The 23,597-nt window shown below is 49.0% G+C and overlaps 1 protein-coding gene across 1 annotated transcript in view; it reads right to left on the reverse strand.

The window, feature by feature from the left end:
• Positions 1-23,167, reverse strand: part of Ccdc187 (coiled-coil domain containing 187) — a 50,444-nt gene extending 27,277 nt beyond the window's left edge. The window contains 7 exon segments of the mRNA XM_042055389.1: positions 3,536-3,630; positions 4,086-5,251; positions 5,727-5,843; positions 14,629-14,721; positions 16,217-16,309; positions 20,445-20,938; positions 21,323-23,167. Of these exon segments, the coding sequence (XP_041911323.1) occupies positions 3,536-3,630; positions 4,086-5,251; positions 5,727-5,843; positions 14,629-14,721; positions 16,217-16,309; positions 20,445-20,938; positions 21,323-21,465 (2,201 nt within the window). The 5' untranslated portion in view covers positions 21,466-23,167.
• Positions 23,168-23,597: the final 430 nt, after the last annotated feature.

Raw genomic sequence — 23,597 nt, forward strand, 5'->3', positions numbered from 1 at the left:
GGGGAGGAGGAAAGAAAGAAGGGCACACGTTGCTGGTGGGGCTGGGAGATGCAAAAGCCACGGTGGCAAACAGCTTGCAGATTCCTCAAAGAACTCCATAGAGAAACACATTGCACAACAAACCCCATACATCATCCTGGAGTGGACCTCTGGGTCCCTGTAGCTGGGCCATGTGTTCCCAGCCTGCCGTGATGGGAGCAGGTGGGCTACCCAGGACAGGAGTAATGGGTTAGGAGCTGGACACACAGGTGAAGTCCTCTTCCTGGTAATCAGTGCCAATCACAAACCCAAATATTGAAATCTTGAAAGAATAAATTTCTCATAAGTTTAAAATCCTGGTCCTGAAATATTAAAATTCTGAATATTGAAACCCAAACCCTGGGAGCTCGTGTCTGGAAAATCTCAGTTCCTAGGGGGGAAAGCCTGCATGAGAGGGTGGCAAGCCAGGCATTGTGGCTGGGATCCTTCGGCTCTCTGCATGGCCTCGGCTCCTGCATCCCGAAGAATGCCTAAAATACTGGGGACATATTTGTACCTGCAAGGGATTCTCCAAAGTCCAGTATTTGGGAGACCCTCAAAAGAAATGAACGGGAAAATGGTCCCCAAGAAGCAAGTCCCTAACAGAAAAACAGAAGCTTCCCACCCTGACCAAGACTCCCAAACAAGCCCAAGGCCAGGCAGGTAGCATCTCTCAGAGATGGTCTGTATACGCTGTCCACGTCCGCCCTGTGGCCTCTGTGGCCTTCGTCACAAACCCTTCGCATTCTGCCTCATTTTATTCTGTGTGGTTCTTTTCCCACATCTGATTTGTCAATGCTGTCTTTCATTTGTGTTTTCTCTTTACTCACATCCTCACAGGGCAGGAGATGTAAATTCATAAAGACGTCTAGAGAGCTCTAATTAATCATTTCTTGGTGCTTTCTGCCAGTGTGGCACTGGAAAGAGCATGTTCATACACTGGCTTGGGTACAAAAACTGTGCACCCAGGAAACACCGAGGCTCCCTTGGCCTGTGAGATGTCCTTCCTACAGACCCACTTCAGCGAAAGACTAAACTGTTGGGACCCACTCCTTTGGGTGGCATCTCTCCCTGGAGGATAGCTTATCTATCCCTTATCCAGATGACTAAGATGAGAAGGCTGGGTACTCAGCCACACAGATAGTGCCCTGTCTCCTACTGAGTGTGGCCTATCTGCCCACAGCTACCATATATTCACTGTGAGGGTCCCTGAGTACTAATGACAAGTGCCTGTGTTCTGCTTGCCTATTATAACGTATAAAGTGGCCTCTGAAATGTTCTGCTACGTTTATATCTCTCAAGTAAATCTCCCTTTGAAATGTCAATATATCTCTTAAAGACTTTAATTTTGTGTGTTTCCAGAATTTAATTTTCAATGTTAGAAATTTGTTTTGGGGGCTGGAGAGATGGCTCAGAGGTTAGGAGCACTGGCTGCTCTTCCAGAGGTCCTAAGTTTAATTTCCAGCAACCACATGGTGGCTCACAACCATCTGTAATGAGATCTGATGCCCTACATGCCAGAACACTGTCTACAAAATGAATAAATAAATCTTTGTAAAGAAAGGAATCTGTTTTCCTTTGGGTATTTTGGCATTTAGGGGTCTGCTGTTCTGGACTGTTGTATGGCACGAACACCAGGGAAAGCATCAAGAAAAACAAAGGCAGAAATCAAACAAGTGCAGGGATCCTTGGGGTAGCTGAATGGGAGACTAACGTGAGTCCACAGCACTGGATAAAGGAAATGTGAGGAGACCCTGGTGTACCAGCATGCTACAAAAGCTGCATCTACATTTTCCCAACAGGGAGCCAAGGGAAGGACACTCAGGACACCACTGCCAAAAAGTGTCAGAAGCTACCTTTTGAGGGCTGGGGGTAGGGCTGGCACCTTACAGTGTGAAGTAGGGGACTGGAGGTGGCAGCATACAGTGTGGATCTCCTATAGGGAAGCTGGAGGCAGCAGACAGGTAACATTTGCAGAGCACGGTGTTCTCATCCTGTGCATTTAAAAACAGGCTTACTGGGTTGGGGATAGCCGGCCCTGTTTTTTCCCCGAGTCACCCTCTGCTTCGCTGGAGCCTTGGCTTTGTAAGTTCCCTATTCTCCTTTTATTAAAACTGATTTATTCTAAAAGGACTATTTTTTGGTTATTTCCAAATTCCTCCGACCGCTGCTACAGGCAGGATGTCTCATTGGGTAAAGGCTCTCTTGCTACATAAGCCAGGCAACCTGAGTTCAATCCTTGGAATTCATGTGAAGATGGCAGGAGAGAGCCACCTCCACCAAGTTATTCTCTGACCTCCACAGGCAAGCTATACAGCATGTCCTCACCTCCATACACACACAATAATAACTAAATACTTTATATGTTAAAAATAAGTTGTTCTGGGCAGCCACCACTCGGGAGGTAGAGGTAGGCAATCTCTGTGAGTTCTAAGCCAGTCTGGTCTACAGAGCAAGTTTTAGGACAGCCAGAACTACACCAAGAGACCCTGTCTTGAAAAACAAACACACCTCCAAACAAAAACAAACAGAAAGAAAGAAAGGAAGGAAGGAAGGAAGGAAGGAAGGAAGGAAGGAAGGAAGGAAGGAAGGGAAGGAAGGAAGGAAGAAAGAGAGAAAAGAAATTTGTAAAAAGGTGGGCTGGAGAGATGGCTCAGTGCTTAAGAACACTGGCTGCTCTTCCAAAGGATCTGGGTTCAAATCCCAGCACCCACATAGCAGCTCACAATTGTTGTTAACTCCAGTTCCAGGATACAACATCCTTACATAGGCTTATATGCAGTCATAAAATGAAAGAGTAAATAAAAAAGGGGGGAGGTTTCCAGTACTTGGGAGGCAATGGCAGGAAGATCTCTGTGAGTTCAAGGCCAGCCAGGTCTACAAAGCAAGTTCTAAGACAACCAGGACTGTTACACAGAGAAATCCTGTCTTGAAAACAAAAAAACAAGAAACAAACAAAAAGGCTGTTTTGCAGAGAGAGCTCAGTCAGTAACATGCCTGCCATATAAGCATGGATTTACTTTCCAGAATCCACATTAAAACAAAAACAAACAGACATGGTAGTCCATCTTTATAATCCCAATGTTTGGGGAGCGGAGGCAGGAGATTCCTGGAGCTCACTGGCTGGCCAGTCTATCCTAATCAGCAAGACACAGGTACCAGGGAGAAACCCTGTCTCAAATACCCAAGGTTGATAACTCCTGATTGCCAATATCTGAGGTCAACCTCTGGCCTACAAACACACAAACATGTGGAACTGTATACACACAAAGTCCATTCACGTGCATGCACCCATATCTACACAAATGTGTTGCTTCTATTCACAGTGACTTTCCCACCTCAGAAAAACACAGCAGTGTCTGCTCTGTAAAGCACTTGGGGTTGCCACGGCCGGTCCCCAAGGAGCCACACTGTCATGAGCAATGTCCTGAGAGTCCCCAACATCCATCCTCCCCTCCTCCACTCTGAGCTCCCTGTATTTTTGCCCAGGCAGGGCATCCCTGCCATCCCCACCCACCTGTCTGGAGCCTCTTGGTTCCCAAGCACCATGCCAGATGTCACCTTGCTCCACTTCTGCAGTGGTGACCGGAGACTCCCAGTGGCTTCCAGGTCCTAAAGCAGAGAGGACACATAAGACCCACACCCTCATTTCAGGTCAGAGTTGGGCACCAGCCTCTACCAGGGGTTCAGCCTGGACTCTCAGGGCATTTCAAAGAATTAGGGGTGAAAAGGCAAATAGGTCCCTCTAGCCCTGTCTATCTGTGGGGACTGTGCAGGAACTCCCCCCAAACAACCAAACAGGAACCAAGTTCAGCTAGGAACATTCCCCAACATTGCCACCATCCCAGCCAGGGACAAAGATGTCCCATGCTTAGCCTCTTCTCCTTAGCATTATCTCCATCCCAGGTATTCCCTCAAGCTGCCCAGAGCCAATGCCATCTCACCCCCCAGGGCCCAGTGGCACCCAACCACCCACCTGTTGATGGGTAGTAGGCAGGCAGGGTAGCAAAGAGCCTCAGGCTCAAAGCCTTGGCTAATTCCCTTCTTGTCACCCACCCAGCACATACCTCAGACTGTACGGAACTGGGAACAAAGGTGACGATGCCAGGGCTCCTCTGGGAAACCACAGGGACGGGCTTGCCAAAGATGGCCTCTCGCTGTTTCCGATATACCTCCTGCAGCCTCTGGTTCCGCAGTTCCAGAGTGTGTGTGGCCAAGGCCTTCTGCTCCATGGCCTGTTGGCGCCGGGCCTGGGCCTTCTGACGCATGAAGTCACGCAAGGACTCAGAGTTACGCGGCCGGCCCAGAGACTGCCGTGGCCTTGGGCAGGGTGGGGTCCCCAGTCTGTCTTGCTCCTTTGCTAGTTTGCTCTGATGGAAGTCCTGGGCGGGCTCTGGCCAAGCTGGCTTGACTTTTGAGGGAGGAGGGCCAGCACTTTTGTCCTTACTGTAGGGACTCTTAACAGAGGCACTACTCCAGGGCTGCTGGAGAACAGGATGTGGCCTCGCCACGGAGCTCCATGGGCTGTACCCAGGAACCTCCCAGTCTGTACCAGCTGTGTAAGTCCTCTGTGAACAAGCTTGGCCAGCCAGGGCGCTCCAGGGTCGCTGTGAGAAGGGGCTTGACATTTTAGGGGGGCTTCCAGACCTCTGGAAGGAGGGATCCTGTCCTAGATTTTCCCAGGCCCTCTGTGGACTGGTTTGCCAAGCCAGGGCACTCCAGGGCCTCTGGGAGAAGGAACCTGGCTTTTCTGGGGTGCTTCCAGGCCTCTGGAAAGAGGTGTGTTGTCCCTGTGCTGCCCAGGCTCTCTGTGGACAAGACTCCCGCTCAGCCGCTGCTTTCTTCCATTGTTGCTGGCTGTGCAAATTTCCAGCCCTGCCCAAAGAAGAGCACTTCCCTTCTGTTGCAATCCAAGTACTCTTTGAGGAGTCCTGAATGTCCCAGGGGCTGTGGGATCTCTGCTGGCTCTTCCCAGCCAGGTTCTGTGGCTTTGGTTTTGATGATGAGAGCTTCCTTGCTGCCCTGGGGCGCCTGGCAAGCTCCAGACCAGTCTGGATTTGCTTGCGCAGGTCTTGTAGCATCTCCATGGCACCCTGGATAGTTCCTGACTGATCATGGAAAGCCAGGTTGGGTGTATGCTCAGAAACCTGCTGGTCACCACAGGCACAGGGAGGCTTAGAGAACCAGGTGTGGACAGATGTGTCTCCGACGGTTCCTGCTTCCTTGTCAGAGCCTGCAAAGACGGGCAATGGAGGGGTGTTGGGGTCTGTGGGCTGGGGGAAAGAACAGACCTGCTCCTCCATTCAGGACATGACCAGGGAGACCCTGGACTTGGCCCCACAAGCTCCCTCTCAGTCTCCGCCCTCATGATCAGCGCACAAGGAGGGCAAGTGCTGCTTTCGAGTGAGCCGCCAGCTCCGCGCGTGTTGGCGGAGTACACGGAAGGGCAGCAGGTGTCCCCCACAGGAGTGGTCATTTTCATCCGCTCTCCTCACAAGAGCCCAAGTAGCACATCTGCTCTCAAAGCTGAGAAAAGCTCTCTTCAGGTTTGTGAAGGTAATTATTCCCGAATGTCCATCTCTCAGGGAAATCTCGAGAGGCTGCCCAGTTACCACCCTCCCCGAGAGGAAGGGCAGCACAGAAATCTCTGTGCCCACCCACAAATGCCACAGCAACACACAGCAGGCTAAGGCTGAGGCAAGAGGTACCTAATTCCGTGGCGGGGGCCTTGCTCTGGAGCCGGGAGAGGGCAGGAGGGGGCCCAAGCAGCCTCCTCACCAGGGCTTGTCCTTTCCTCCAGGCGTACACACCAGTCAACTCAGAATCTTAAACAGAAAACACACAGCCGGACCACGGCCCTCAGACCACTGGCAATGGTTCACACCACTTCTGGAGACAACTTGGCATACCCCGCAAGGGCTCACAGGGAAACCCCTCACATCCAAACCCCTGTGGGAACAAAGCCAGATGTTTAGTCACTAGCCAGCGTGGGTGAGGAGCACCCCAGGGCAACTGATGGTGAACCCCAGGATCCTGTTCAGTGGCGAGGGTAATAAAGACTCCCCAACAACAACTCTCCCCATGAGCACTCCCCACCAGCCTAGGCACACAGCCCACACTTGACCAGGAACAACGGCAAGGCCACAGCCTCAGGTGACACCTGCAACCAGCCACTCAGCCAGGGGCTCCTGCCAGGGCCACGACACATACCTTAGCTGAGAAATTAATACGCTCTGAAGCTGGCCAGAGTCACAGCAATGGGGCCAGGATCAGAGATGGCGTTAGGCCTCCTAAACGGTCGGAAATAAATGACCGGCATGGCCGAGCTGCCCTTAACAGACACCGTCATATGACAAACACAGCCAATCGAGGTTTTACTCCATGATCTCAGATTGCATCCACCAATACCAACACTGACTGGCCACCGTGACAACCCCGGTCACAGGGCCCCACAAAAACAGGGAGGAAGCAGGTCTTTCACCCACACTTGTATACACTTTCCCACTTGCTCACAAGGCTCGTTCTGACACACTCTCAAGCTATACTGCTCGGTTTTACTCGGGCTCACATTCACGCACAGGTTCACACGGGTTCACATGCTCTGTGGAAGCTTGTGCAAGACAGTTGTGAACTGTGCAAGACAGCTGTGAACTTACTGCAAATTAGGGATGTGGCACACCACAGTACGTTCTTCCTTGCCGGGTGGTGGCAGCGCACGCCTTTAATCCCAGGATTTGGGAGGCAGAAGCAGGCAGAGTTCTGTGAATTGGAGGCCAGCCTGATCTACCGAGTGAGTTCCAGGTCAGCCAGGCTGATGATTACACAGAGAAATCAAACAAAACAACAACAACAAGAACGTTCTGTCTCCAGAGAATGTGGACATGCCAGGGTACACCCATCATGTCCTTGCTTTAAAATGCATCCAACTATGAAAATGTATGCAATTCTTTCTAGAAGGCCACCTCGTGGGACAAACATCCTCCACTCCGCCCCATCCATAGTTCACGGTAAGTTCACAGTTTTCTTACACGGGCTTACACAAGGCTCACACACAGACTCACACATTCGTATGTTCCCATGCTTGCACACACTCACACATTCACACAGGTTCCCAGCTCATGATAATCCACATACTCACACATTCACATACCGGATCACGTAATTCATATATGCTCATTCACACTAGCACACATATTACATATTTCCACATGCTCATATGCTCACAAACGTGCACTCACCCATTCGCAGACATGATCACACACTCAAATGGCACAAGCAACCATATCCACACGCTTTTTACACTCACATGTGTGCAATGCACATGCACACACAGGCTCTCACACACACATGCTCACAGACACAGACATGCTACTTTGGGTCCAACCAGCTCTGCAAAACTCAGATCACACCTGGTGTGTTCCCAGCCACTCCACCCACGCTCCTGCTCAAGGTGACACTATCTGAGGCTTGGAATCACATCTCCATGAGGACTCAGGCAGGACTTGCCGTTTCCTATGGCTAGCACATCACAGCTTGGACGATCCAGAGCACTGACCCCTGAGGGCAGCGTACCTGAGTTAAGTCCTTCTCAGTACCTCCTCCTCCACCGACCTGACAGCTGGGAACTGAATTAGCAACCTGCCATAGTTTAGAAAATTAAACCATTGGGGACTGGAGAGACGGCTCAGCAGTTAAGAGCACTGGCTGCTTCCTGGCTTTGATCCAACACCCACATGGCAGCTCACTAACTGCAGTTCCCAAAAAGCTGACACCTTCTTCTGTCCATGGGGACAAGGCTTGCAGGCCATGCTTTCTCTAGGCCCCAGCTACTTAAACTGTAGGTCTTAGTCCCATATGGGGCTGCACACTCACAGTCAGACATACCACCCCCAGTCCAGCTAGCACTGCAAAACTGAAATGTGGGGGCAGAAAACAATGGCTACAGTAAAAGGTTTCTAAACACACAGCATCCGTGGTAATTTGAATGTAATGGACCCTTATAAAATCATAGGGAGTGGCACTATTCAGAGGTGTGGCTTTGTTGGAGTAGGTGCGGTCTTGTTGGAGGAAGTGTGTCACTGTGAGGGTGGGCTTTGAGGTCTCCTATGCTCAAGCTATGCCCAATGTAGGGGACAGTTCACTTCCTGTTGCCTACAGATCAAGATGTAGACATCTGAGCTCTTCCCCCAGCCCCATGTCTGCCGCATGCTGCCATGTCCCACCAGCCATGATGATAATGGACGAAACCTCTGAAACTATAAGCCACCCCAATTAAATGTATTTTTCTTTTTTTTTAAATTTATTTATTTATTTATTATGTATGCAGTGTTCTGCCAGCATGTATCCCTGCAGGCCAGAAGAGGGCACCAGATCTCATGACAGATGGTTGTGAGCCACCATGTGGTTGCTGGGAATTGAACTCAGGCCCTCTGGAAGAGCAGCCAATTCTCTTAACCTCTGATCCATCTCTCCAGCCCAATGTTTTTCTTTATGAGTTGCCGTAGTCGTTACCTCTCTTCACAGCAATAGAAACCTTAAGACAGAAGTTGGTACTAGGCACTGAGGTATTGTTGTGAGAGGCCTTACCATGCTTTGGTTAGAAGAAATATGGACCTTGGGACTATGAATTAGAAAGGTAGTTGAACCATTTAAGTGCTGCTTAATGGGCCATTCTAGTAGGAACATGGGAGACAGTGGTACTGAATGTGATTGGATGAACTCTGGAAGCCTAGCTCAAGAGGTTTCAGAGGGGAAGAATTTTAGTATGTTGCCTAGAGGTCATTCATGTAATATTTTACAAGGCTCATTCTTAGGCATTCACAAGCTATAATGCTCAGTTTCACATGACTCACATACATACACAGGTCCACATGCTCCGTGGAAGCCTGTGTCAAAAGGCTGTGAACTTATTGTAAACTGTGGATGGAGCAGTACACATCCATAGAGCACACTGAGAGCCCAGAGTTACAGAATGTTTTTGCCCTGTCCTAAAATATACCTGAGGTGAAAGCGAAGAGTTCTGGATTAGTGGCATTAGCTAAAGGAATCTCAAAATCATCTAGCAGAGACTCTGTCGTGTGGTTACTAGTGTTAACGTTAATGTAGATTTATAATGAAGCTGAGAAAGGAAATAAGCAAAATGTACAGATTGAGAAAAGGGGGCACCAGGAAGTGGAATGGAGCTAAATCCTGTGTTCAAGGAGATGAACGGATTAGGAAATGGAATAAAGGGAGTGGTGACCTCAGGATCTTGCCCCAAGGCCAAAGCATATGTTGTCAGGGGTGGCCTAGAGAGGCCATTGCATGAAGCTATGAAGGTGAAGCCTGGATTGCCTTGGAGACCCCAAGATGTTGGAGATGCTGGAACCATGGGGTACTTGCTGAGGAAAGCTACTAACAGGGAATGGAACAGCCCAAGAGGAAGAAGTGCATTGCAGTCAATAAAGCTGAAAGGAGATAGATCTAAAGAGTGTTTTGACATCAAACATGGAGATACAGAGTTTGGAGTTTTCCCAGCTGTTTTTTATTCTTGCTTTGGTCTAGTATTTCCTCACTATATTCCCCTTTGGAAAGGTAATGGATATCCTGTGTCATTATACATTGGAAGTATATGATCTGTTTTTGATTTGATTTGATTTGATAGGGGATAATAGTTAAGAGGTTGGATGAATCTCAGAAGAGACTTTGGACTTTTAAACATTGTTAAGACTGTGATAGACTATGGGGACTTCTGAAGCTAGACTTTTGAACTTTTAAATGCATTTTGCATTATGATATTGTTACAAGCTTATGGAGACCATGGAGTGCAATATGGTAGTGTGAATGTAATTGGCCCCCATAAGCTCTTAGGGAATGGCAATATTAGAAGGAATGCCCTTGTTGGAGTAGGTGCGGTATTGTTGGAGGAAGTGTGTCACTATGAGGGTGGGTCTCCTATGCTCAAGTTACACCCAGTGTAACAATTTACTTCCTGTTGCCTCCAGATCAAGATGGAGAACTCTCAGTTCCTTCCCCAGAACCATGTCTGCCTGCATGCCGCTGTGTCCAACCATGATGATGATAGACTAAATCTCTGAAACTATAAGGCAGCTCCAATGAAATGTTTTCCTTTATAAAAGCTGCATGGTCATGGTGTCTCTTCACAGCAATGGAAACCCTATTTGATGCAAAATCAATTTAAAAATCCAATGCATCATGAATCCAGGATGTTTCTGGCAGTGCTCCCCCATGTTACATCACAAAGATTCACAGCAGCCTCAGTTCTGAAGCCATGGCAGACACACTGTGTGTGAACCCATGGCAGACACACTGTGTGTGCCATCATTCCACACAACTCCAACAGATACAACCTGAAGTGCCTCAGCTAGATCCCAGATCATTGCATCTCAGAAACCACCGTGATTTTACTATACTCACAAAACAACTCCAACAGATACAACCTGAAGTACCTCAACTAGATCCCAGATCATTGCATCTCAGAAACCACCGTGATTTTACTATACTCACAAAACATTTTGTCTTTCTAGAGACAAAGTGGTTTTATTATAAAATTGTATTCCCCTATGACCATTCATCAGTATGTGAGTCTTAAATCAGTACAGCTGAATTATATTGTGTTAGAGTGATTTCGTTTTTGAAGACAGGGTTTCTCTCTGTCATCCCGGAACTCACTCTGTAGGCCAGACTCCCCTTTAACTCAGAGATCGGCCTATCTCTGCCTCCCAAGTGCAAGGATTAAAGGTGTGTGCCACTACTGCCCCATAGAGAATTTGATCTTTAAAACTGCTCTTTGAGTCTTGGAAAGAGCAGGTATACAAGGAACATACCTAAACATAAAATAAAGACAATATACAGCAAGCCAACAGCCAACATCAAACTAAATGGAGAAACACTCAAAGCGATCCAACTGAAACCATGAACAAGACAGGGTTGTCCACTGTCTCCATATCTATTCAATATAGTTCTTGAGGTCCTAGCTAGAGCAATAAGACAACAAAAGGAGATCAAGGGGATACAAATCGGTAAAGAAAAGGTCAAATTCTCACTATTTGCTGATGATATGATAGCTTACATAAACAGTCACAAAAATTCTACCAAGGAACTTCTACAACTCATAAACACCTTCAGTTATGTAGCAGGAAACAAGATTAGCTCAAAAAAAAAATCAGTGGCACACACCTTTAATCCCAGCACTCGGGAGGCAGAGGCAGGCGGATCTCTGTGAGTTCGAGGCCAACCTAGTCTATAAGAGCTAGCTCCAGGACAGGCTCCAAAGCTACAGAGAAACCCTGTCTTGAAAAACAAAAAACAAAACAAAAAAAAGAAAGAAAAAAGAAAGACAATTATCATATGTACTCACTCATAAGTGGTTTTTAAACATAAAGCAAACCAGCCTACAATTCACAATCCCAGAGAACCTAGACAATAATGATGACCCTGAGACATACATGGATCTAATCTACATGGGAAGTAGAAAAAGACAAGATCTCCTGAGTAAATTGGGAGCATGGGGACCACGAGAGAGGTAGAAAGGGAGGGGAGAGAAAGGGAGGGGAGCAGAAAAAAATAGGTCAATAAAACTGAAAAAAAATTTAAAAACTGCTCTTTGAATTGCTGACTTGAGTTTCACTTTAAAAAAAAATCCTTAAGGGGCTGGAGAGATGACTCAGTGGTTAAGAGCACTGGCTGCTCTTCCAGAGGTCCTGGGTAAAATTCCCAGCACCCACATGGTGGCTCACAACTACCTGTAACTCCAGTTCCAGGGGATCCGGCAACGCTCTTCTAGCTTCCAGAGGCTCCAGGAATGTATATGGTGCATATACATACAGACAGGTAAAACACTCATATATAAACTTAAAAAAAAAACTGTCAAGTGGATTTTGACTGCGGGTTAGGACAGAATTTCCAACAATTTCTGAGAAAGCCCTAAGCACACTCCTGGCACATACTTATGTGGAAAATCAATCAAGTTTGAAAACCTTGAGGATGCTTTCGCATCCTGCGTTATCAAATATTCAGGAGAGATTTAATCCTTTATACAAAATATGCAAATAAATAAGCACAGGCATCCCATTAGCATGCAAATGTGCTTTTGTTTTAGCGGATGCTTGCATAACTAAACAGAGACAGTTTAAGACAGGCTGCTGCAGAACAGGACACCAGGCCAAGAAAGGTTAACCCTGGGGCCTCCTAGTCCAGACCTGAGGCAAATCCCAGCCGCTGTCCATCAACCACGGCTATAGGGCTAGTGCCTAGACTTCTCCATCTATAAGAGAGGAACCTGACAGGGCCTAGCATAGTTCCTGCCTTCACAGGCAGGTGAGAATAGGAGCCGAATTCTGCAGTCTTAGGGTGAGGTGTTTGGCCGGGCTGGTCACACCCGGGTTTCAGTAGGGAGGGGGATGATTGAGCTTCCCAAGAAGCATCTCGGTCCTGCCTTTATGTGCCGCATCCACCTGGTCATGTGCTCTCTCTGCCAGGCGCTGGGCCAGAGTCCCCTACTGGCTTCTCACGGTCATCCAGCCTCCCCATTAGCCCACCCGAGGAGTCCTGGTCGATAAATGGGTCCTGATGGGCACATTTTTTTCTTCTGCTGAGCAGTTTAATGGCAATTAATTTTTTTACGGGAGGATTTTTAATCTGTGGAAATGGATGGAGTCCCCAAGTGCCCTGTCAAAGCTCCAGACCGACCTAATCTATGATAAAAAATGCAAAGCGAGGTGATATAATCTGAAATTAAATATCGGGCTTCATTTTCCTTTGGCCCGGATGGATGAATATTTTATATCTATTGTGATTTAATTTTTTGTTAACTACAGCAAATTTCTAATTCATCCAATTCCCAAGTCCTGTGGCTCTGACCCCTGAACCCAAACTCATCTCTCCTTAGTCCGGCTGTGGCTTCGTCACTGACAGAAACTAATGGTCACTACGATCGGGGTGACAAGGTGACGACGATGATGAATGCAGCCGGTGGCACGCCCTCTGACCCTGTGTCAGGCAGACGGCAGGTCATTTTTCAAGCAAGCCATTAAAACAAAACAACAGAAAGCAGGGTGGGGGGGGAGAGGATGATGCGAAGGTGGTTGTATTTTATGCATTTTCAGGGCACCTTTCCAGAACCTTCTTGTAGTGTCCGTATCTCTCACACTTGGGTGCCAAAGGTGTTTGTCCTCCCCACCCTGTATCACCTCTGGCTAGCTAGAAGACTTGTGTGTACCCTCTGCTAAGACGCAGTGGGCTAGGCAGGGACTCGTTATTCTGGAAGACATAGCTTTGCTTGGGAGCAGAGGCGGCAGGATCCTGAGCTGAAATCGAGGTGTACACAGAGGCCATACTACCCATGCTGGTGGCTCCAGAATGGTGACTTCATAGGGGTGGGGGAAACTGAAGGCAGGGAGAAAGTTCTGCGGGCCCTGTGTGGCCTTCATGTTTAGTCCTGACAAACTGACCTCAACCCTGGTGGGAAGTGATCTCAACAACCTGGGAAGTCTTAATGGTTTTGCTGAGCCCATCGCTGGAGCAGGAGGTCTCGACAAGGGCTCGGGCATGGTTTCTAAATACACCTGGCTCTCTAGCAGGGAACACAGGCCTGGAGCTAGATGGGTCAAGCCCATGTCTCCGCCCGTGTGACCCTGAGTAGGCTGCCAAACCTCCCTGGGTCTCAGTTCCCACATCTACAAAATGGGAGCCAAGCTGCCTCTCTCTCAGCATGTCTCAAAGACATCCTAGATTCTTCCTGATCCCCCAACATCTGAACACATTCACATATGGCCTTTATTTGGGGTTCATGGATCTAGCTAGATGGAGGGAGCCCATCAGTTCACCCCCACAAGCTATAGAGGCAGCACCCTGACTGGGAGGCTGGGTATCTATAAGGATCCAAGCTCAGGCCAGGCAGTGGTGACACACTCCTTTAATTCTAGCATTCAGGAGGCAGAGGCAGGAAAATCCCTGTGAATTCAAGGCCAGCCTGGTCTATAGAACGAGTCCCAGGATAGTCAGGACTGAAACAGAGAAACCCCGTCTCATAAAGCAAACAAACAAACAAAAAAGGATCCAAGTTCAATAAAGAAGGTACCCTAGATAGAAGCCCACCTGGCTCACCTGCCACCTACAGGTTACTATCTAGATCCCCTGAGGACCTGCCATAAAACTGACAGCCACATGGGTCAGGGCGGAACACTTGCAGGCAGCTCACAGAGCCTCCCCACCCCCACTGCCCAAACATGCTTTCACCTATAATCCCGGATCCCAAATCAGGGAAGGCACACAGCAGAGTGTTCACACACCTCAGACAAAGAGGAGAGCCAGGGCTTCCACGTTCCCCATCTTTCCAGCATGTTACTGAGAGAGCAACAAGATGACATTTGGCATGTGGCCAAATGGCTTTATGTCATTCCCATCTGCAGGAGCTTAAAGGACAGCTCACATCACTTGGGGAGTTGTGGACTTCTGCTTCACAACAAGGAATGCTCAGATCCCAAGACTCCCAAGCTTCCTTGCATGTGGTAGAGTTGGCAGCCATGTCCCCAACACAGAATCAAGAGCCTGGTGTCACCCTCACCAGCTAGAATCACAGACTCTGTGGTCCCAAGTAGCAAATCTCACCTCTGCCTTTGACAGTTCTGCGGGGGACAGATGACTTTGGAGTCTCTCTTTTGTAAGAAGCACTTCTGATCCTTTTAATGTTTGTCCTTGGAACTGAGAGAAGAGAAGGGGAGAGAGGGAGCAGGAAACCTTAATCAGACAACCTGCAAGCAGGCAACACGCTCACCTTGACCCCAGGGCCTGGGTTAGTGTTTGCTGAGTGAATGAATGATTGAAGGAACCAAGCCCCAAGGAAATCCAGGTATAGCATCTTTGCCCTGGACAGGACCACTACCAGGGAAGAAAGATGGAGGCTGGAAATGAAGAGTCCACTATGATTGACAGACATGTTGACATCACTTTGATGGGGAAGAGCCTCTTCAAAGCTCCACAGTAAGTTCAGTGGCCAACTAGGGTGAACTTGTTCATTTGGGAGGCTGAAGCAGGAGACAAGTTCAAGGCCAACCTAAGCTACTAGTGAGGTCCTGTCTAAACAGGAAAGAGGAAGAGCACTAAGAGGAGGAGAAAGAGGAAAAGAGAAGCAGGAGGAGGAAGAGGGAGGAGGAGGAGGACATGTCCTGTGGGATTCCTGTCATGTGACATGCCCAGCGTCATCAGAGCTACAGAGATAGGAAGCAGAATAGTAGGTCTGAGGCTTTCCTGCATATGTAGCTTTCAGAGGAAAAGGAAAGGAAAGTGTGACAGTCAAGAGCTGGGGACCAGTGGGCCTGGGAGGGCTGTGACTTCTGCATTCTGTACGTGCCCTGTAGCCCAGCAGGTCTACACTCATGGTATGGAAGAAAAGATGGCTTATCTGACAATTGATAGAACAGGATTTTGTGGAAGGCAGAAGAGAAGATAGGGCAAGGCTCAAAAAGGTCCTGTCTGACCTGTCCCTCAGCCAGTTTGGGACCCTGCCCACATTCACCATTGACCCGCAACCACAAGGCAGGGCGCGCCCCAATACACCTGTGCCTGCTGTCCAACAGGTGCCAGCTGAATACTGACCAGCCTTTACCCTAGCTATCACTTATGCCCCTCCCTCCCCATCCCCTCCCTTGCATCTACAAAACCTCCTAAATATCTACACAGAGTCTAACATGAAGTCTAACCAGCAGCCCCTGGGCCCAACATCCTCAGACAGGGTTGAGGCTCCTGGCTATCTCTCCATCCAGGCTCCTTTTTTGTTGATCAGAAGTGTGGAGCAAAACCATAGCTGTCGGGATGTAAAAGTCTTCAGCCCCACCACCCATCCTTCAGTACCTCCCAGGGCCAGGCAAGGTCATCTTGAGCACTGCCTTCCAGCGACAAAATGGAATAGCAAGCCTCACAGTTAGAAGGGATCTCAAGGTGTGGGTTCAGAACGGGGAGGGCCTACAAGGCTGTGGGAAGGACCTGGCCCTTTTCTGCACAAAAGATGTCTTTGCTGGAAGACAGCACCTGCTTCCATTCCTACCATGACTCCTCTGCTGGAGAGGCAGAGAGTAAGAACCCAGGCTCCTAAGCATAGTGGGATGTCGCTAACTCCCTGGCTGACCCCTTCTAACCAGAGTCCTTTCTAACCACAAGTATCCTTGTTAGTCTCAGGGTCCAACCTAGGGCCACTCACCTGAAGCATGGTGCTGGGGAATCCTTGAGAGCCCCCGTCTCAGGCTGAGAGGTGCCCGGTCTTTGCTTCTGTGTTCAGCTGCACGAAGAATGCCTGAGCCAGGAGAATGGAAAGAAGAGATCAGAACAAAGTAACTTCCAGAATGGAGTTCCAGTTTAGAGCCCCTGGAAGCCTTTGAATTGTTTCTCTGCTCGACACCTCAGGCTGAAAAACACATCCCACAAGGCCATCTGGCCACATACCATGGTGACCAGCTAAGAAGTCACACAGAAGTCTCATCAAAGCCAGCATAAACATCTTGTTCTGGAAGCTTTCTCAGGCTAACTATGAGCAGAGCCATCTAACGGGCAAACTTTCTTCTTTTGACACAGTCTAGAACCCAAACCCAGAGAATGGTGCAACCCATCACGGACAACTCAATACCACTGAGATAATCCTAGGGCCAGCAAGATGGTTCAGGGGGTAAAACCACATATCCATGGCAAGCCTGAGTTCAATCCGCGTAGCTCTCATAACGATGGAAGGAGAGAACCAATGCCACGAAGTTGCCCTCTGGCCTTCCCACGCTTGCCATGGAACACATACCTCCACACACACACATCAGGCACACAGAGAGGATTTTGCTTTGTTTTATTTTGGTTTGGTTTGGTTTTTTCAGGACAGGGCCTCTCTGTGTAACAGTCTTGGCTGTTCTGGAACTCCCTCTGTAGACCAGACTGGTCTTGATCTCACAGACATCTACTTGCCCCTGCCTCCCAAGAGCTGGGACTAAAGGCATGTGTTACCGCCATCCGGCAGGACCATTTATTTATTTATTTAGATTTATTTATTATGTATACAGTGTTCTGCCTGCAAATATGCTTGCAGGCCAGAGGAGGGCACTGGATTTCATTATAGATGGTTTTGGACCACCATGTGGTTGCTGGGAATTGAACTCAGGATCTCTGGAAGAGCACCCAGGGCTCTTAACCACTGTGCCATCTCTCCTACCCAAGGAATTTTTTTAAGATTTTTTTTAATATTTATTTATTATGTATACAATAATAATTCTTTCTGTGTGTATGCCTGAAGGCCAGAAGAGGGCACCGGACCTCATTACAGATGGTTGTGAGCCACCATGTGGTTGCTGGGAATTGAACTCAGGACTTTTGGAAGAGCAGGCAATGCTCTTAACTGCTGAGCCATTTCTCCAGCCCCAAGGATTTTTTTTTAAAGTTTATCTCCCATAAACCTATTGCCCAGGTGATTCTACAGCTCATCAAACTGACAAGTGAGATTAGTCATCGCATGAGGTGACTTTGGCATAAACACAGAGGCCACAGTACTGACAGCAATGCAAACAATAGAGCCTGTGCCCTTGAGAGTCTGGGTTCTGCAAGGAGTTAGATTTGAGACCTCGTGTATTGTATGGTAGCAGAGAACTCTCCACTTTGCTTTCTCTCTGAGACTGTGTATGAGAATGAGTTTAAAGGTGATGAATTATTTAATTTCAGAGGAAAAAAATCTAAGCAACCCAGTGTTCAGGCTATAGCATGGGTATCGCTGGCTTTTAGCCAGGTTTGCAGTGAAAATCAGAAGCAAGAAGCAGAGAAGGATTTGAAAAGCCTTCGGTTTGACCCGAAAAGAGCCTTTCGCCAAGTTGGAGCCGAGGATGATCTGCATGAAGACTAATTCCAGGAGAGAGCTGCTGGGGCAGCCTGCTTGCAGAGGGCCACCTAGGCACTCAAAGGCCACTGAAGCCAAAGTCCAAGTGGGCCCACTTACAGCTAGGCTGGTGGCAGACCTTAGCGTTGTCCATGTGATCTTAGTTTTGAGGCACAGAGAATACAGAGATAATGAACTTGGGGAGGTTCCTGATGAGATTTCAAAGCAAAGTCTTGGGAGGCAAGGTCAAGAGTCCTGCAAATTGTTTGCCCTTGGAAGAATGGAGTCTGAAGCTCCGAAGGTGAAACCTAAGCTGCAAAAGAGACCCCAGGACGTTAAAGCTTCCAGGGCAGTAGACGTGCTGAGGAAAGCTGCCAGCAGCAGCACAACCAGCCCAGGAGAGAGAATGCAGGAGCTGCAGCAAGTAGGGCTTAGAGGTGGGACTGGCCAAGCCCTTTGGAGCTCACACCATGTTCCCGTGCACCCTAAATGCTGGACATGAACTACATACTACAGGGGCTGGACGGATGGCTCAGTGAGTAAGCACACTTGCTGTTATTGCAGAAGATACTGGTTTGGCTCCCAGCACCCACTACAGGCAGCTCATACTGATGTGTTTATATGAGCTCATCTTCTGGCATCCATGGGCACCAGGCACACATGTAGTGCACACAGACACAAAGGCAAAACATTACATATGTTTAAAAAAATTTAAGCTATAGGATATAATATTTTCCTGATAGTTTCAATCTCAGTTTGGCCTAAGACCTCCTTGATATTTCTTTGTTTTCTTTGAAATGGACATATTTGGCCCATATCATTGTTATCTTAAAAAAACAAAACTTTCTGCCTTGAGTCTCAGAGGAAAATTTGATTGGATCTTTTAGCAATTCTAGAACCTTTGAGCTTCTTGGGAGATGGGCTAAGTGGATTTTTGCTCTGAGGTAAGACCTCAGAGTCCAGGGCAGAATGGTATGGTTTTGATATTAAAAGGTTTCAAAAGCTACTGTGTTGAAGTCTTGATCCCAAATGGTGACAGCATCTGAGGTGACCAAATGCTAATTCTAGGAATTAGTTAATCCACTGATGGGTTTCTAGCCAAATAGGCTAGGGGAGCTTGATAGGAGGACAGAGTGTGTCTTTGCAGGGTACATTTTATCCCTGGGTCCTTATCTCTGTCTCTGCTTCAAGTTCACTGTGTGGTGTGCAGGCTCTCTCTGCCACACCCTCACACCACGCACACAAGCTGTCTCTGCCACGCCCTCACACCACGCATACTGGCTGTCTCTGCCACGCCCTCGCACCATGTGTGCAGGGTGTCTCCGCCACGCCCTCGCACCATGCGTGCAGGGTGTCTCCGCCATGCCCTTGCACCATGATGCTCTGCCTTATAGCAAGCCCAGAAACAATAGATGACCGTGGACAGAGCCCTCTGAAACACAGGCCAAAGAAAATCCTCCTCTTCTAGATTCTTTTATTCCCCAATATTTTATCACAGTGTATACTAAGACGCATCTCAGAGAGCAGAGCAGGGCAGTCATGGGGGTTAGGTACATGATGACTGTGACGAACTTTGTTACTTCCTCTGTACTTAACTGTACTTTCCAAAAAAAAGAACTCCTTGAAAGAAAGTCACAGAAGGACAAGTCCTTTGGGCTCCCATTTCTATGAGGTGCCCAGAGTCATCAAACCCATAGAGACGGGAAGCAGGAGGCAGGTGCCAGGGGCTGGGGAGGGGATAGGGCTGTTGGGGTTGGAATGGAGAGTGGGTCATTCTAGAGAAGGATGATGGTGACGGCTACATAACAAGAAGCAGGTGCCTACAGTGAACAGAACACTCTTAAATGGTAAAGACAGGACTGGTGCGATGGATGACTCAGCAGGTGAAGGTGCTTGCTGTGAAGGCCCACATCTTAAGTTCCATTCCCAGCATGGATGATAGAAGGAGAGCCCCTGACTCCTGTAAGCCGTTCTTGACCTCCACAGCTGGGCCGTGGCAATGCTCCCACACACATATACATATACACGCAAATAAATAAATGTAATGATTTTTTAAAACAGTAACATGACTAATTTTATGTTCTGTACTTTACCACAGTTTTTGAAAACAAACCTGCTGCCTTAGAAAAGAGATCCTTCTCTCCCCAGAGAAACCCCTAAGCAGCTGCCTGGCTTCCAGTGTCTCCTTCAGGAAGCTCTTGAGGTATTTAACTGCCACCCGCCTTTCCCGCTCCAGAAAACACAGCCTGTCTTGCTGTGGGTAGCAGGTGGTCTTTGCTGGTTGCACCTGATGGCACCCAGGTCTGTTTAAACAGCCCCCGAGGCTGCAGAGACAAAACAAAGATCCCACTCCCAGGAAACTAGGTCCCTTCTTCATCTCCCACAGCCCCTCTGGGTCTCTGTCTTCCAAGGCTCCATCCCTCCCACACGACATGTAGCTCCCAGGTGTCTGTCTTAAGGGTTGTCTGTCCCGTGTGCCTCGGTCACCACCATAGTCTAGTCTGAAACACTACCTTCCTGGAACCAGCCCTCCCCTTTTCTCACAGTCTGCGGTCCACACCCGCTGGGCAAAGCAGCCACTGACCTGGGCAAGCAGCCACCGGAAGGTCATTGGTCATCCTCGGGGTCTTCCTCCGGAGCCCTGCTGAGGTCTTGTAGAGGCACGAGGCACTAGAGGGGACAGAGGTGCCCAAGGAGGCGCAACTAGCCTGCCACTGTGCCTGGGCCCGGATCTTGTCCCTCAACTGCTCCAGACGAGGGTTAGTCTTCCTGGGCTGACGCTGGGGCCCCAACACCAGGGGTGGCCTTTCTTTCCAGGGCCCATGGAAAAGTGCGCATGAATCATGTCCCCCTGAGGAGCCAGAGAGTCGGCCAGATGACACTGAGCTGTTCGCATCCCTGGTGTCCAAGCACGGCGACCACACGGGCAGGCTGCAGGTCTTCATGTAGGGGCTTGGCTCCTTGATACAATCAGACCAGGCCACAGAGGGAGCTGCCCCAGGAGGCCCCAGCTTCTGGGAAAGCATAGGCCACCTCAGAAAGCTGTCCTTGGCTGCATGAGGATGGAGCTCTTCTTCCCTTGGAGAGAGTGACAGCACAACCAGTCAGAGGAAGATCTCAGGTGGAGTCCTGGAATCCCCAGCACCCCTTTCTCCCTATCTCTACCTCAAGCCTGAGAAAGACTGGGGAGACCAAAAACGCCACCACCACGTGGACACACCCTGACATTCTCAGACACTAACCACAACCTTTTAAGGTTGATACCATGATAAATTCAAATTATGGATTAAAAATACTGAGGTTAGGAGGAGCCAGGCCAAGCCCAACGGCACAAGCAGGTTTTGATCAGAGACCCACATCTCCGCATCTTCCCACCTCCCACAAAGACGCCGCCCCTGGGGGAAGGTGACCCAGGACTAGTACCAGTGCTGATAGTTTTGTCCATGTCCGCACAAACACTACCTGGGCTTGATGGTGGCCTTCCGATTGGCCATTCTCCCTGAGGCCTTGGGGGAGTAGAGACCTTCTTGCTGGCTGTGCCTGGGGCAGGTCTGCCAGGTTACCCTTCGGAAGGTGGGCAACACACCCATGGGTGGTGTTGGCATTGCACCAAGGCAGGAAGGTATGGATGATGAGCCACACCACCTGGGGGCCCAGGTCTAACGGTATAGTCACATGGTAGCCGGTAGGTCTACCACCCAGTGCCCATCATGGACTGGCTACTGCCTTGCTCTGGGTTCGGTCCAGTCTGGGTCCTCTGGCCCTCAGAACAGTCATTAGAGATGGGTAGGGACAATGAGTATTAGCCCTGGTTAGACAATGGCTGTGGGACTTCCTGAAGGGCTGCTTCTCATGGGGTGGGAGAGAATTCCAGGTGACCCATGACAGCATAATAACCCCGTGTCACTGAGTGACGGCCTGGGCATCAACCCCTACATGTGGCTCTAGCCAGCATCCAGCTGCCCCTGACATTCTGGGGAGCACACATTCAACAGAGATTTCTGAAAGTCAATATGGTGGGAAGGATTGGGTTCTGGGGTTGGTAATCCCTGTGCTTAGCACAGTTCCAAAAACAAAGAACTCAAAGCCCAGCTCTAAGCAGGATAACCTTGGACACCAGGGACCACGCCCTACCCAGAGGACTGTGGGCACCTCATAGGCCCTTTGTTGCCTATCTCCTCCTCCCTGTTGGCTGGGGAAGGAAGGTGCGGACAGAATCAGGAATCCCACCGGACTTGGGGCTTTTCTTCCTAAGAGTTCCCAGAGAACAGAAGGCTACAGCACGAAAAATATCCAAGACTTGATGTTTCTGTTCCTTAACGGTGCAGGAGATGGTTTACAGGGCTTGCATATGTTGGGTGAGCCTCTACCTCTGTGCTATACTCCATCCCTGAGACTGTTACTAATGGGTCTGATCTAGGGAAAGGGACACAAACCCCCGAAGACAGCAGTCCAAAAACAGACTGCCTGATTGTGAGCGGAGGCTACCTGTATCCCACCAGCTCCTAGGCTCTCCCTCATAGCCAGGACACTCTGGCACAGAAAAGATGGGACCCAGAGTTGAGTCCCAGGGCCCTGGACAGATCTGGTGCCAGCTTCTCCATCTACTGCTTTCCCAAGACTGAGGGAGAAGAGGCATTCCAGCTGGCTGTTTCTAGAAAGGTTTGTGGGTGTGATACCCTTAGTGAGGAGAGCAGCATACCCATGACAGGGGTCTAACATTGCTTTGGGACAGAGGCAAGTGGATGTGGTGGGTGAGCCCTGCCACCTGGGGGCCCAGGTCTACTAGTACAGTCAAGTGTTCCTCTTGGCAGTAGTAACTACATGGTTCTGACTTGACTGCTGACCTAGAGTCATCCAGCCTGATCTCATCTGCTCCCATGGGCAGACCTGGAGCAAACCCCATTCATGTGTTCCAGATAACATTTTAAGAGATCAGTGGTCTCTATGAGCAAACTACGGGGTGGTATCAGGTATTTTTAGATGTTTGGAAAACATGTAAGCCTTCTAGGCTTTTTCAAACATGCTCCAAGAGGTGGCATGTACTTCTGACTGGAGAGCCAGCTAGGATTATGCCAGACTGGGGCATGCTAGCCCAAGCCAGGCCATGAGGAAGCAAAATAACAGGGAATGACCACACCACCCTTGGGGTTCAGAGAAGTCTGCTTTAGCCTTCTCTGCTCCAGAGAGCCTTCCCAGAAGGGCCTCTGCAGCCTTACTATCCTGTCTCCAACCTTGCTGCCTGTAAGACTGGGGGGGGGGGGCAGCCCTGAAGCACTAGGGCTATCAAATCTCCAGGGGCTTGGAACTATGTTATGTAATAGCTTTCTTTGTTTTTGTTTTTGTCTTTCTGGTTTTTCAAGACAGAGTTTCGCTGCAGTTTTTAAAAAATATTTATTTATTTATTTATTTATTTATTTATTATGTATACAATATTCTGTCTGTGTGTATGCCTGCAGGCCAGAAGAGGGCACCAGACCCCATTACAGATGGTTGTGAGCCACCAAGTGGTTGCTGGGAATTGAACTCAGGACCTTTGGAAGAGCAGGCGATGCTCTTAACCTCTGAGCCATCTCTCCAGCCCCTCTCTGCAGTTTTTGGAGCCTGTCCTGGAACTAGCTCTTGTAGACAAGGCTGGCTTCAAACTCACAGATATCTGCCTGCCTCTGCCTCCAGAGTTCTGGGATTAAAGGCATGTGCCACCACCAACAAACCAGGTTTATGTAACAGTTGTAAC

The sequence above is a fragment of the Arvicola amphibius genome, chromosome 7, assembly GCF_903992535.2.
Source record: "Arvicola amphibius chromosome 7, mArvAmp1.2, whole genome shotgun sequence".
Taxonomy (NCBI): domain Eukaryota; kingdom Metazoa; phylum Chordata; class Mammalia; order Rodentia; family Cricetidae; genus Arvicola; species Arvicola amphibius.